Raw genomic sequence first — 12,769 nt, 5'->3', positions numbered from 1 at the left:
TGCAACCTGGGGCCTTCTGGTTTGTTCAATATTCTGGTTAACTGAGAGTAGCTCTGTAAGGGGTTAGAAGATGGTTATTCAGATCTAAGACCCTTAACCCATATGAACGTTATTTGGCTTCTCTTTGCTGTCTCAAAGGCACTGATGATGCAGCTCATAGTGTATTTTGTATTTTGTCATCAGACCTCATCCTAAAGCACCACAGATCATATTTTCATTATTGAAGTGTGTGGATACTTGGGTTTTGTATGAATGGAGCTTTATTAGACTCATTCCATCTTACTATGAAAACTAGGAATGCAACAGTGTAAACTAGACTGCTCCCAATATTTAAAACTAAACAAAATCAGGTACCTCGTATTCCGTATCTTTCCTCCAGGAGCCCTGGTTTGTACATTTCTGAATCCAAAACACATCTTTAAAGGTTTGGGTTAGAAAAAGAGTAGTAGAAATAGATGTTTTCGTCTCTCCAGTCAATGCTTTGGGAGATATGAAGAACTGTCAAATGGAAAGGAAAATCGACAATAAATCACCAACTGTAAACATGCGGATTCCGAACTAAAGAAGTCTTGAATGAAAGATGAAGAATTTCCAGCCAGTTGGTTTGCTTAAAAGAGCAGCTTTAATTGCAAACGTCCTTTATGCTGAAGGATGTTTAAAACTTACCCCTTGCTATTTATCTGCCCAGCCCAAAGTAGCTGGTTCTTTCATTTCCACTTCTCTTCCTGCCCCCTGCCCCCCCCAAAAGATCATGGGGTTTTAAAAAGAATTGAGCAAGCCACTTGTTACTGCTGGATAGACCCACAGCCTATTGGTTAACGACTCCTTTTCACCTTAGCTGGCCGTCTGCTTGTCACTTTATTTCAGCTTCCAGCCTTGCCAGAGTTTCCTTGAATGGAAAGGTCACCAGTATGACAGTGACCTGCTTTGGCCAGCTCAGTGGCTACAGGCTCATTGGCCTCTGCCACCTTCATCCTTCACCCCACATCGAGTCCTGCTGAGCAGAGAGGGACTTGCAGAGTCTTCCCTCCCAGCTGCTTAGGAAATAACCTCTCGGGAGTGCTTCTGTTATCCTCAGGACAGATCTGGATTGGTTTCAGGAGTCCAGATAGATTGAGCCAGGCCACTTTCCAGCATTGAGGAGGCAGGCAGGCAGACAGACAGACAAGCAAGGTCTGCGAGCCCCACATTCTGAGTCCCCAGCAGAGAAATCATCTTCTTCCCTGGCAATCACATCACAGACAGACATTGTTCGCGGCTGCCTGGGACTATATTGCTTTCACACAGTGGAATTACATTCCGACAAAGAATCCCCCTGCTGTTTTACAGGCTCTGGGGGAGAATGGATTCCAGTCATTTTTCCCTTAACCACACAGCAAGTGACTAATGTTCTCCTGTCGCCGGTCGCTGGCAGGGAGCTTCATGACAGTGAGAGCAGCCCTGAAGGATGGAGGCGAGGACCACCGGGCTGGTGCATTTCTTTAATCTGTCAAACATTTCCCTTTGCTGGCCCTCCTCTTTCCTCTCTCTCTCATCCCAACTGCTCCCATTCAATTCCCTGCCTGTCTTCTCGTTTCAGAACGGCGTGGTCCACCGGGACTTGAAGCTGGAAAATATACTGCTCGATGACAACTGCAATATTAAGGTAAAGCTCTTGCCTCGTTGATTGATGTTCAGGGTCTGGGGAGTGCAGCCAGGTGAGGGCTTAAGATGCTCCAAGCTGCAGCCTAAAAATAAGGCAGCCACTTCCTTCCCTGGCTGGCGGCTGGGGAGAGTCACTGGGTTTGAGCCCTCAGATCAGTTCAAACAATTCAACTCAACAAGCATTTATCTATCTACCTGCCAGACGTTGCTCTTCATGCTGGGATAAAAAGAGATGACGAAGATACAGTCCCTGTCCTCAGGAAGCTCATAGTCTACAATCATCACCGTAAAAATACTTATCACAGTAACACATTGCTTATGTTTTTCGTATCATATTTGCCTGATATCGCTTAAATTCAATCTTCACAAAAACCCCATGAGATAGGTACTGTTATGTACATCATTTCACAGATAGGAAACTGAGGCAGTAACTTACCCGTGGTAACACAGTGTGAATGGTGGCGTTGGGGTTGGAACCCATGTCTGTCTGACTCATGAGTCCAGCCTTTGAACCACTATGCGCGATATGCCAGCAGGGCGCCAGGTTATTTTGGAGTTGGAACTCTTTTCTGCCACTTTTCTCTCACTGCCACCCCCTGTCTCCTCCTTCTCTCTTGCAACCCTCGCACCCCGTGAAACCAGCCGTGGAACTGGGAAGCTGACTAAATGATGGTGGTGTTTGCCATTGGGAAAGACTATATCCGCGAGTGACAGAGTTTCCTCTGATGGAGAGGACTATTTATTGCTGGCTGCTGCCGGAGCTGGAGAAAGCTCTCCTGGCCGACAGGGTTCAAGTGCCTCCTGCAGAGCAAGCACCCCAAATGTCCTTTTGATCACGTCTGCAAAATAAGCAAATACGGTTTCAAAATAAACGGAGCTCGCCGCATGGGTTTCATTATGAAATGGCCTTAGCACTCCCTGCACCAGGAGATCCCTCTAATTGGCCGCTGGTGACGTTAGTGCCTCATCCCTGGTCCCCGGACAAAGCCTGGGAATGACCTTGCATCGTCCTCACTTTTTGTTGTTGTTGCTATCCTCTGAGGGGGCAATGCGGGGAGACCGTTTCCTTGTTTGGAAGGATGGGCTTGCTTAGGTGTTTGGATTCTGTTTACAGATCATGGCAGCCACCATTGGTCACCATCATCCTTTGAGAGGCCCCCGGAAGCCAGGTCCAGGTGACCTCTTGTTCTTGCGAGAGGTTGACCGTGATCACGTATTTCTCTGCAGTCCCTGGAGGAAGGAGGAGACAGTTAGTGAAGGCAGCTCTTCCTAGGAACAGGAAGGGAAAGCTCAGGGTCTCTCCTTTTCTGGCAAAGTGGCTGGATAACTCTAGCAGGAGCACTGGCTGTAGAGTTAGAAAATTCCATCCTGTGTGGCTTCTAGCTGCTTGACATTGGGAAAGCCATTTAACCCTGTTTCCTCAGCTATAACATGAGGTGACAGTAACACCCACAGGCTTGTTTTGAGGACTGAGTGAGACACTCTGTGTTTAGCTTCATAAGCTCCTGAGCACTGTGCAGTGAGCCGAGGTTAACAGCAGTGGCTTTGGAGTGTAAGAGCCTGGGCTTGAGTTGCAGCTCTGCCCCTGACTACCGGCAATATTTTGGGTAGAGTACTTGCCTACCTAAGCCTCAGTTTCCTCATCTGGCTGGTAGGGATGCCAGTCCCTGTCTCTGGGGATTGTTGTTTATTTGCTCCCTTTTTTCACTGAGTATTTCCGGATGAGCCAGCCCCTGTGGTCTAGTGGTTAAGATTCGGTGCTCTAACTGCTGTGGCCTGGGTCCCTGTCCGGGTTAGGGAACCACACCACCCATCTGTCAGTTGTCATACTGTGGTGGCTGTGGGTTGCCGTGATGCTAAGAGCTATACCACTGGGATTTCAAATACCATGGGGTCACCTATGGCGGACAGATTCCAGCAGAGCTTCCAGACTAAGACAGACTGGGAAGAAGGAACTGGCTGCTCACTCTGAAAAAATTGGCCTATGAGTATCAGTGGAGCAATGTCTGATACAGCCCTGGAAGGTGAGAGGACGGTGCAGAAACACTGGGCAGGGTCCAGCTGTGCTAAGAGTCGAATGGACTCAACAGCACTGACAAAATTTCCTGATCAGTTACTGTGTGCCATGCTTGTGGCCAATCCTGAGGAGTCGGTGACAAACGTGAGGATTTTAGACAGTACTATAGTCAAGGCATTTAGCACTTAACTCTTAATATCCAAGGCACCTGCTTAAGTGGCTGGTCCCCAGAGAGGAAATTGAACAGCAAGTCAGCTGCTCTGAAGGTGCTTGGGTCCTGGGGAGTGGCGGTCAGGCCATGGCTAGAGAACTGGGTTCTGGTCTGTGACACATTTTCTAAGGACTGGTGTCATCCACCCTGGTAGCTTTCTCTGCAGATTCTTCTTGCCACCTGCCCCCAGAGCTCTCAGAACGAAGTGGAGTCTTTACAAGGCCTGGAATGCGAGCCTCTCGCTCGGGGATTGGGTTCTGTGGTACAACGTGACCTCTTGGTCCCATGATGTCGGACCAGAAGTGATAAGGCACATAGCTTCCTACGGAGTCATAGAATTCCCCAATGGAGGAGAAGAATGGTTAGAATTCTGAAAGCACTTGTGCTGGGAACAATGGGCAGGGGCCCAGGAGAATGGCTTATTTGCATAAGCAACAGGGCAGTGATGTTGGGTCTCTGTGAGATTGACCACGACCTTCAATCTCGGATCCATATCCATGATGTAGGGAAATAGCAGACACACAGAACATTATAAAAATGAAGGTTTGGTCATATCTTTTTCCTTAAGAATTTCTACTCCTGGCATTTCCCAAGGTGAAACGCACACACACATCTAAACAAAAACCAAACCTTCCATTCTCTGATGCTGGTCCTTCCTTGTGCTTGTTCCAGGAGTGCTGCTAGGATCTGAGCATCCTAGAGCTTGAAAGAACCTTGAAGGTCATCTTCCAACCTCTTGTTTTAATGGTTATGGCCCCAGAAAGTCTAAGTGATTTGCCCAAGCTCACCCAGTGAGTCAGTCTAGACGATATGGTGGTGGCACAGTGCGTGTCACACAGTGGGTATTCTTAAGCGGTTTGATTTTGGCGTGAAGGGATGACAGCCAGGAGTAGAACTCACATGTCTGGCTTCCAGGCAGATTCTCTTTTCATCATCTCACACCCACTTCCAAGGTTTTTTTAAAATGTGTTTCAGCTGCTGTTGGTTTGTCTTCCGGCCGTGTCTGCTCAGCTCTTCCTGACTCAGCATTTTGCTGAAAACATATTTAGAAAGGGCACTTGTAAAAAAGGCAGGCGGACACATGGCCACAAGCTGGCCTCCACGTTCACGAGAGCCCATGTCATCAGTGGCTGGCCTGGAGGACCGTTGACACGGATGGCCTATTCCCAACCAGCGGCATATGAGCAGCAATGTACCCCTCTGGCTCCTCTCTAAATAGGGGTCCATCTTCCATATTCCGAGGGTGGAGGGCTTCGCCCAGGAAGCCTATAAAAATGCTACTGGTGTAAACTTGTCACATGTCACTGCAGTTTCGGTGTGAGCCATGCTGCTGCGCCTCTCCCCTTCCCTGCCTGATGTTGATTTGCAAAGAGCACATCTGGCACTGGGAATTATTTATCTGGCCACTGCAAAAGGGTGTGGCTTCTAAAAATATTCACACAGTCGGTCAGCAGAAAGAATGAGAGCAATGTGCTGCTTTGGGTCGCATTCCCTACTCTGTGGAGAAGCATGTCTACTAAAATAGACACCCAGCCTAGCATTAATTTGCAATTAATAAAAATGGGCCAGATTCACATCCCACTCTCTGGGAGAATGGAATGCCGACAATTCCCATAGAAGGCTCCTGTAAAAATGCCTTACAATGAGAAGAGGTCCAGGCACCAGGGTCAGCCGACCTCCTCAAAGAGGGCTGGGAATTTGGTGAGCTCCCAGGGCTCAGAGTAGATGGGCGTCGGAAAAATGGCCTGTTGCCCCTGATGACAATAGAAGCGTGGTTGCTGCGGATAAGAAAGGAAGCTTTGAATGGCCAGGGCTAAGACGAGATAGAAACCTCTGAGGCTTAATAAGACCAAGTGGGGCAGCTCAGGATACGGGCCTCTGGGCTTTGATTGTATGAATGTGAGAACTCTGCACTCGTGCATTAGGTAATCCGTTCATTTGTTCGTTCGTGTGTGTGTGTGTGTGTACGTACATATATATCCATGCACGGCTGCGTTCACGCCTCCATTCCCGCACTTACTCGTTTGGCAAATCGAGTATCTCCTATGGGCAGTGTTTATTCAACCACAAATGTTTAATAAGTTTCTACCGTGTACCTGGCCCTGTGCTGGATGCTAGGGATTTAGTAATGAAATAGATGGCCAGGTCCCTGTCCTCTTGGAGCTCAGAACCTAGCAGCTGTTAAACCAGCAGTTTGTATAAACAAATGAAGACAAAGTAATTGTGCCGTGGTGAAGAAAATCCATGTGGGGTGAGGCTAAGGAGTGGCAGGTGCTCTTTTAGCTGGGGTGTTGGGAGAAGGCCCCTTGTGTAGGACTTGAACTCCTCAAATCCACCAAGCTTTCTCTGGCTGCCTGCTTTGCACACATGGTTCCCTCTGCCTGAATGCTTTTCCCACTGCTCTTTGTCTACCCCTCCTTTGAGTCTCACCTTGAAGGCCTCCTCTTCCAAGAAGGCTTCCCTGATCTTCTTCCCTTGGCAGGGCCAGGTGGCCCTGCTGAGTACCTCATAGCGCCCTATGTAACATGTTGTGGAAGTGCCGAGCAGGAGGTGGTGGGTCTGTTAGCTGGATGGACCAGAAAGCCTTTGCTCAGGAAGTGGTGAGAGGCTGCTTCTTGAAGGCACCCTCAGTTACGCGATCCCCAGATCGCTCGGGGTTGGTCATTTCCAGTCTCTCCTGAGAGGCCGTGTGAGCTTAGATCTTCGGAAGATGAAAGCCGACCCCTCTCACTTCTGCTGTCTGTTCCACTCCCTACCTTCACTTCCTGATGACTCAGGAGTAAGGCTGTTGTGTTTAAAGCCACAGCAATTAACTCCAGGGCCGGAAAGGAGCTACGGAGTGTGTCTTCCTCCAGGTGGTTGCTGTCTTCCTGAAGAGTTCCACACAAAGGACACTCCCTCCTCAGCCAGTGAGAGCAATAACTCCCCTTCGTGGGAGTTCTACGGCCAAGGCGGCTCTTCCCCTCATCTCAGGCCCTTACCGCCCTGTGTCTCAGTTTCCTCATCTGCAAAATGGGAGTGATAATGGTACCCTACTCACAGGGTTGTTGTGAGGATGTAACATGTAATAGTTGTAGCACTCACAGAACAGCGACTGCTGGGAGGCAGTGCTGCCGTCCTCGTCATTGTTTTTATCATCTCATTTAACCTGATTTTGGTTTCCACAACACCGTGGGATTGGTGCTATTGCAATTCCATTTTCCAACAAAGGAAACCAAGAGTCAGAGAGGTTAAAGTAGAAATCGCTAACATTTATTGAAGGCCTACTATGTGCGAGGCATGGTTTAAGCACTTTCCATCTCTCAATTCATATGATTTCATATCAGCCCTGTGAGGTAGGTTACATTATCCTCATCATCCCCCATTTTACGGAAGAAAAAACCCAGCTTCAGAGTGGCTAATGTGCAGCAAATCCCCTGGGCATCTTGTTAAAAGGCAGACTCTAACTCAGCAGGCCCGGGACAGGGTCTGCCATTCTCAGTTGCTGTTGTGCTCCCAGCTGGTGGTGTTGCTGCTGCTCCACGGACCTCCGTGGAGTAGAGAGGGATTAACTAACGTGCTTGAGGTTAGTGCTGGTTCAAGAGGTGAGGCCCGGATTTGAACCCAAACACTCAACCCCTACATCTCATACTTTTCCCACCATGCAAGGCAGCCTCTCATGCTGCCCACGGTTACTTAGAAATGGATGATGATCATTTCTCTGGGCTCTGGTGGGCAGTGGCTCTTAGCAAGTGGCTGTTGAATAAACCAAACCATCAGCATTATCGTAACAGCTGTAATTTATAGAGTCAGCGGTGCCAGGACTGTTCCAGGGGCTCAACATGCGTATTCTTCAGTCCTTACAATAACACCTCTGTGAGTTGGGTTCTATTAGTATTGCCAATTTGCAAATGAGGAAATTGAGTGGCTTGACAGGTCCCAGCAGTCATCTTGTAGCACCAAGTCCAAAGTTAGCCCCAGGTTCTTCTGGCTGCAGAACCTCTGATCGGTTGGTCCAGTCCAGCGCACTTCCTCTTAGACACTGCAGATGATGATCAGACGCTTATGTTATCATTGTCATCAGCATCCTTTCCCAGCGGTTAATCATCGGCAAGCTGTTACTTCCTTTTCGTCGGGTGAGCTCACAGTGATTATTCACAGTGATCTGAGGGTAATCCTTTTTTTTTTAAATGGTGGTAAAATGTACGTATCATAAAATTTATCATTTTTAGGTCTACGTTTCAGGGGCATTGAGAACGTTTGCATTGTCTTGCAACCATCGCCACCATCCGTCTCTAGAACTTTTGCATCTTCCTACGCTGAAACTCTGTGCCCAATAAAAAGCAACTCCCTGTTCCTTCCTCCTGCCAGTTCCTGACACCATTCTAATTTCTGTCTCTGTGAATTTGCCTCTTCTAGGTACTGCATATAAGGGGAATCATATAATTTTTATCCTTTTGTGTCTGGCTTGTTTCCCTTAGCAGAACGTCTTCAAGGTTCATCCATGCTGTAGTGAGGTTAATCCTTTTGAAATGTGAATAGTGACTTCCTCGTTTATCTTTTTAACTCTGATTTTCACCCAGTAGGGTACACCTCTGGAAAGGCTTGATATTAATAAAAAGTCCAAAAATTGAGGACATGAGTGTTGACTTCCCAGATTCCTTCTCAGAGCCCAGGCTGAACGTAATAGCCCAGTGTTGGGGACACAGGGTGGTTCTGAACCAGTACGGGGCAGGGGAACAAACCATAGCCGGCAAAAATGCAAAGTAGTGGGGCATGCCCAGTGGCACAGTGGTTAAGTTCGCATGTTCCACTTCGGTGGCCTGGGGTTCACCAGTTTGGATCCCAGGTGCGGACCTATGCACCACTTGGCAAGCCATGCTGTGGCAGGTGTCCCACATATAAAGTGGAGGAAGATGGGCACAGATGTTAGCTCAGGGCCAGTCTTCCTCAGTAAAAAAGAGGAGGATTGGCAGCAGATGTTAGCTCAGGGCTAATCTTCCTCAAAAAAAAAAAAAAAAAAGCAAAGTAGTTACCTTTCTTCAAAGATCACCAGTGTGTCAGCAAAATATGACTTAAAAAGCAAAGCCCCATTACCTCTGCTAGAGAGTCACCCTCCATAGACAACTGGGGTCCCGTTACAGAGAAAGCATACAGGTTGAGAAGACTCCCAATGCCCACGTAGTTGTTCTCGTCTCTGCACCCCTCAGCAAAGCTTCTGAGTCCTCTAACCTTCAGTTGCTTCACTTACAGAGCGAGGGGCAGGATGAGCTCATCTCTGAGCGCTCTTTCAGGTCAAAACCAATTCTGGGACTTGGGTATTTTGTTATGTGATGTTTTAAATCAATATTTCCCAAATTTCAGCTTTCTTTCACTGTCTTCATGGATTTTGCCTTTTCCTGCTATCTTCTGTGCTATTTTACTTTATATTTTTTATTTAGTTCAGTTCCCTTTTAAAAATTATATTTGAAAAAGAAACATTCCATCATTACCTTAGATGGAAAACCAGTATCGTTTTGAGCATCAAACATCAGTATCAAGAAGTTCATAAAGTTACCTATGTGGATTTAAGAGTGGGAGGCAAATATTTATTGAGCTCCAAAGCCATGCCAGTTCCTGTTCTAAGCATTTTACATACTTTATGCCATTTAATCTTCTCTGTGACACTGTGGGGGTGGACACTGTTCCTACCTCCATTTTACAGATGAGAAAACTGAGGCTTTGAGAAGCTGCATAACCAGTGGCCTTTTCCCTTCTTATAGTTCATCGACGCTCCTTAGGGCAGTAAATCTTAGAGCTGCAGCCCAAGTGTGAGTGGCTCAAGGTTTGAGAACTATGTGTGTTTGTATGTGTTGATTAATATGGCTTTTCCATTGAAGTGCCAAGAACACGGGCTAATCTAGATCTCTCTTAATCTTATGTGAGCGGCAGTGACAGTTTTACTGGGAGAGGCTGATAAACGTCAGTCTGTGAGGATGGGAGTGGGCCATAACATAAACACACTCCTCACAACGGCTACAAAGAACGCAAGGATGCCCAGACTTGGAGAACCCCTGGTGCGAGTGTGCGTGTGTATTTGCACATGGCGCCGGCGGGGCCTCTCACACGTGTGTATTTGGAAGCTCCTGCGGTGTTCCAGACCCTGCAGACTTCACAGCGGGGAAGGGAATGTATTTTCCTTGGGACGCGTGCTATGCTGTGGCTGTCCCTGCCTTAGCTGCCATCGGAGAGGATGAAGCCCTGGACTTCTTGGGGTATGCCAGGGCTGCAGCCGTGCCATTCCTCTTCTGATTGACAGGGCACACTTCATAAAGTTTCCAACCAGCTTCCTGCAAGCAAGTCAGGGGCTTTGATAAGAAAGTGGAATTCAGGGCAATTAAGTGCAATCTGAGCCCCGAGAATGCGTTTTCTGAGGGCGGTTGTACACCAGCTGCTTTCAATGACATTCCATTCATTCAGGGACAACTTTTACAAAATAGGCTTATTCCGGGGGCTGCGTTCAAAAGAGAGCCTCAGCCGCGTCTGGGCTGGGCTGCTCTCTGGGCATGTGAATCGCTCAGCCTATTTATTTATAAGGCGCCAATGGGAATCAGCTTGGGGAAGGGCAGGAGCCCCCAGTGGCTCGGCTTGTGAGGCTGGAGTGAAAGGCTCAGGCTGGAGAGGAATCTGTGGATTACCCGGGGCCGTGCGCGCAGTGGTCTGGAGCTGTGGCGACGACACGGCGTTGACATCGCCAGTTAGCTCTCCTGAGATGAATAACCCCATCCCCCTAAACCTCCGTTTCCTCGTCTGTTCAATGGGTTTTTAAAAAAAATTGTGGTAAAATATCCATGACATAGAATTGACCATTTTAACCATTTTTAGGTATACAGTTCGGTGGCATGTAGCACATTCACCTTTTTGTGTAAATCGGGTTTTAGATAGGATTAGACTAGAGAGCGCTAAGTGCTTAGAACAGTGCTGAGAATTGGAGGTTGTTGACTAAGTGGCAACTAAGTCTATTATTATTATTATTTTGCATTACCCGTTCATGATCTTGTGCTTTGCAAAATATATTGCCTATTCTAATGACAAGTGTTTCTTGGGTGGGGGCAGGTGCTAGGTGTGGATGGTAGAAAGATGAGGGGAAGATGTGGAACCTGCCACCTGCCTCAGGGGACTCAGTCTAGTAGGCAAGGAAAATTTATATATTTATATTATATATACATACGTATATATGTACGTGCATTATATATAGTATATATACGTTATATGCATATATATGATAATGTGTATGTATATATACATGGAAGAGTGCTGCCGTAAAGGGTAATAAAGAAAACATTTCTAGAAACCAAAGGTGAAGAGAATGATTTTAAGGAGCGTGCAACACGGGAGAAGCAAGGTTAGCTACAACATTTGCACGGAACCCGAAGACGTAAAGTTTATAAAACACTTTTCCATGCATAGTCTCAGTTTGATTGATCGTTTTTTTTTTTCTTATTATTCTCACAATAATCCTACAATCTAAAACAGCATAGGGATCCCGGGTTCCCATTTTCTGCTGTGCAAACTGAGACTAGCTAAGTGACCTGCTCCATGTCACACAGATGGCTAGTGGCCGAATTTGGCCCGAAATGTGATGACTCAAAACCCAGTGCGCTGGACCTGTTTTATCTAGGGTCACAAGGTGGGCACAGTACGGTTCTCATCAGAGTGTGGATGGGTGAAAAGATGGTGGTGTCGGTTGCCCGGGGCAGGGTTTTCCAAAGTTGGGATATGCACACCACCGTGGATGCAGTACGATTTTAGGTGGGCCACAGATAGCTAGTTTTCAGATGAATAGTTATGCACTCTAGTGTTCATCAGAAACATCAAGCCTCGAATTTTGTGGCGATTTCTCAGGGCAAGTCTAAATCGAGTGAAAACAGAGAGTCCACAGAGGGAGTAATTTTAAGTAAGTAACAGCATGAAGTGTGCAGATAGGACAGAACTTGTGATGAAGGCCAAGGACTGCAGTTGGGAGTCACTGGTCCCCTTGTGTTGACCGGTCCCCTCATAAAGACTCAAGACTGGGGGGAAAATGGTGACCCGGCAGGCAGACCCTCAGGTGCTCTCATGCCGTGTGGTGAGAGTTGATCCAGGGCAGGCACTTACTGGAACGCTAACGGGCTTCCCTGGGTCTTGCTTCTCTTTGTAGATTGCTGACTTTGGGCTTTCCAACCTGTACCAGAAGGACAAGTTCTTGCAAACTTTCTGTGGGAGCCCACTCTACGCATCTCCTGAAATTGTCAATGGGAGGCCTTACCGAGGGCCAGAGGTGAGCAGGTTGCCTGGTGTATATGGGGGAGGGGGGGAGTGGAGTTGGGGGGAGGAAAAGAGGGGAGGGCAAGAACTGAATCCAGGAAACACTTAAAAAGAAACCAACAAGCAAGCAAACAAAGAAAACTTTTCCTTATACGATTATAAAAGACATAATATACACACCCGGGAGAAAATTTGAAAAATCCAGAAAATAGAGTTACCTGCAATCTCTCTCTAAGAGAATACCACTTAATATTTTTGTGACTTTTCTTTTGGACTTTTTTCCAGTGTAGATCTTTGTGTTTCAAAAATAATTGAGATTATATAGGTATATACATGTGTATATCTTGCTTTTTATTAACTTAGAATTGTGACATTTTCTGAATTTATGATTAAAAACATGGTTTTTAATGAGAACATATTTTATTGTATGAATGTGCCATCATTTATTTAATTATGTCCCTACATTTAACCAATCAGATTGTTTTCAGTTTTCCCTATTGTAACAAAACAGACAAAACAAAAACAAAAAACTCTCAACTCCGCAGTGAATACCTTTTTGCATATATTTTTGACAACCTGTACTTTTGATTAAGGAACTACATTTTAATTGCATCTTCTCTTTCATGAGAAAT

The 12,769-nt window shown here is 46.7% G+C and overlaps 1 protein-coding gene across 3 annotated transcripts in view; it reads left to right on the top strand.

Moving 5' to 3' along the window:
- NUAK1 (NUAK family kinase 1) overlaps positions 1-12,769 on the top strand; it is a 73,280-nt gene that overhangs the window by 51,882 nt on the left and 8,629 nt on the right. For all 3 annotated transcript variants that reach the window (XM_014865826.3, XM_070507196.1, XM_070507195.1), the window contains 2 exons: positions 1,580-1,645; positions 12,031-12,150. In XM_014865826.3, coding sequence (XP_014721312.1) covers positions 1,580-1,645; positions 12,031-12,150 — 186 coding nt within the window. The remainder of the gene's footprint in view (positions 1-1,579; positions 1,646-12,030; positions 12,151-12,769) is intronic.

Source organism: Equus asinus, chromosome 4 (genome assembly GCF_041296235.1).
Source record: "Equus asinus isolate D_3611 breed Donkey chromosome 4, EquAss-T2T_v2, whole genome shotgun sequence".
Taxonomy (NCBI): Eukaryota; Metazoa; Chordata; class Mammalia; order Perissodactyla; family Equidae; genus Equus; species Equus asinus.
The sequence above is the reverse complement of the archived record's forward strand: the minus strand, read 5'-3'. Positions and strand labels throughout refer to the sequence as shown.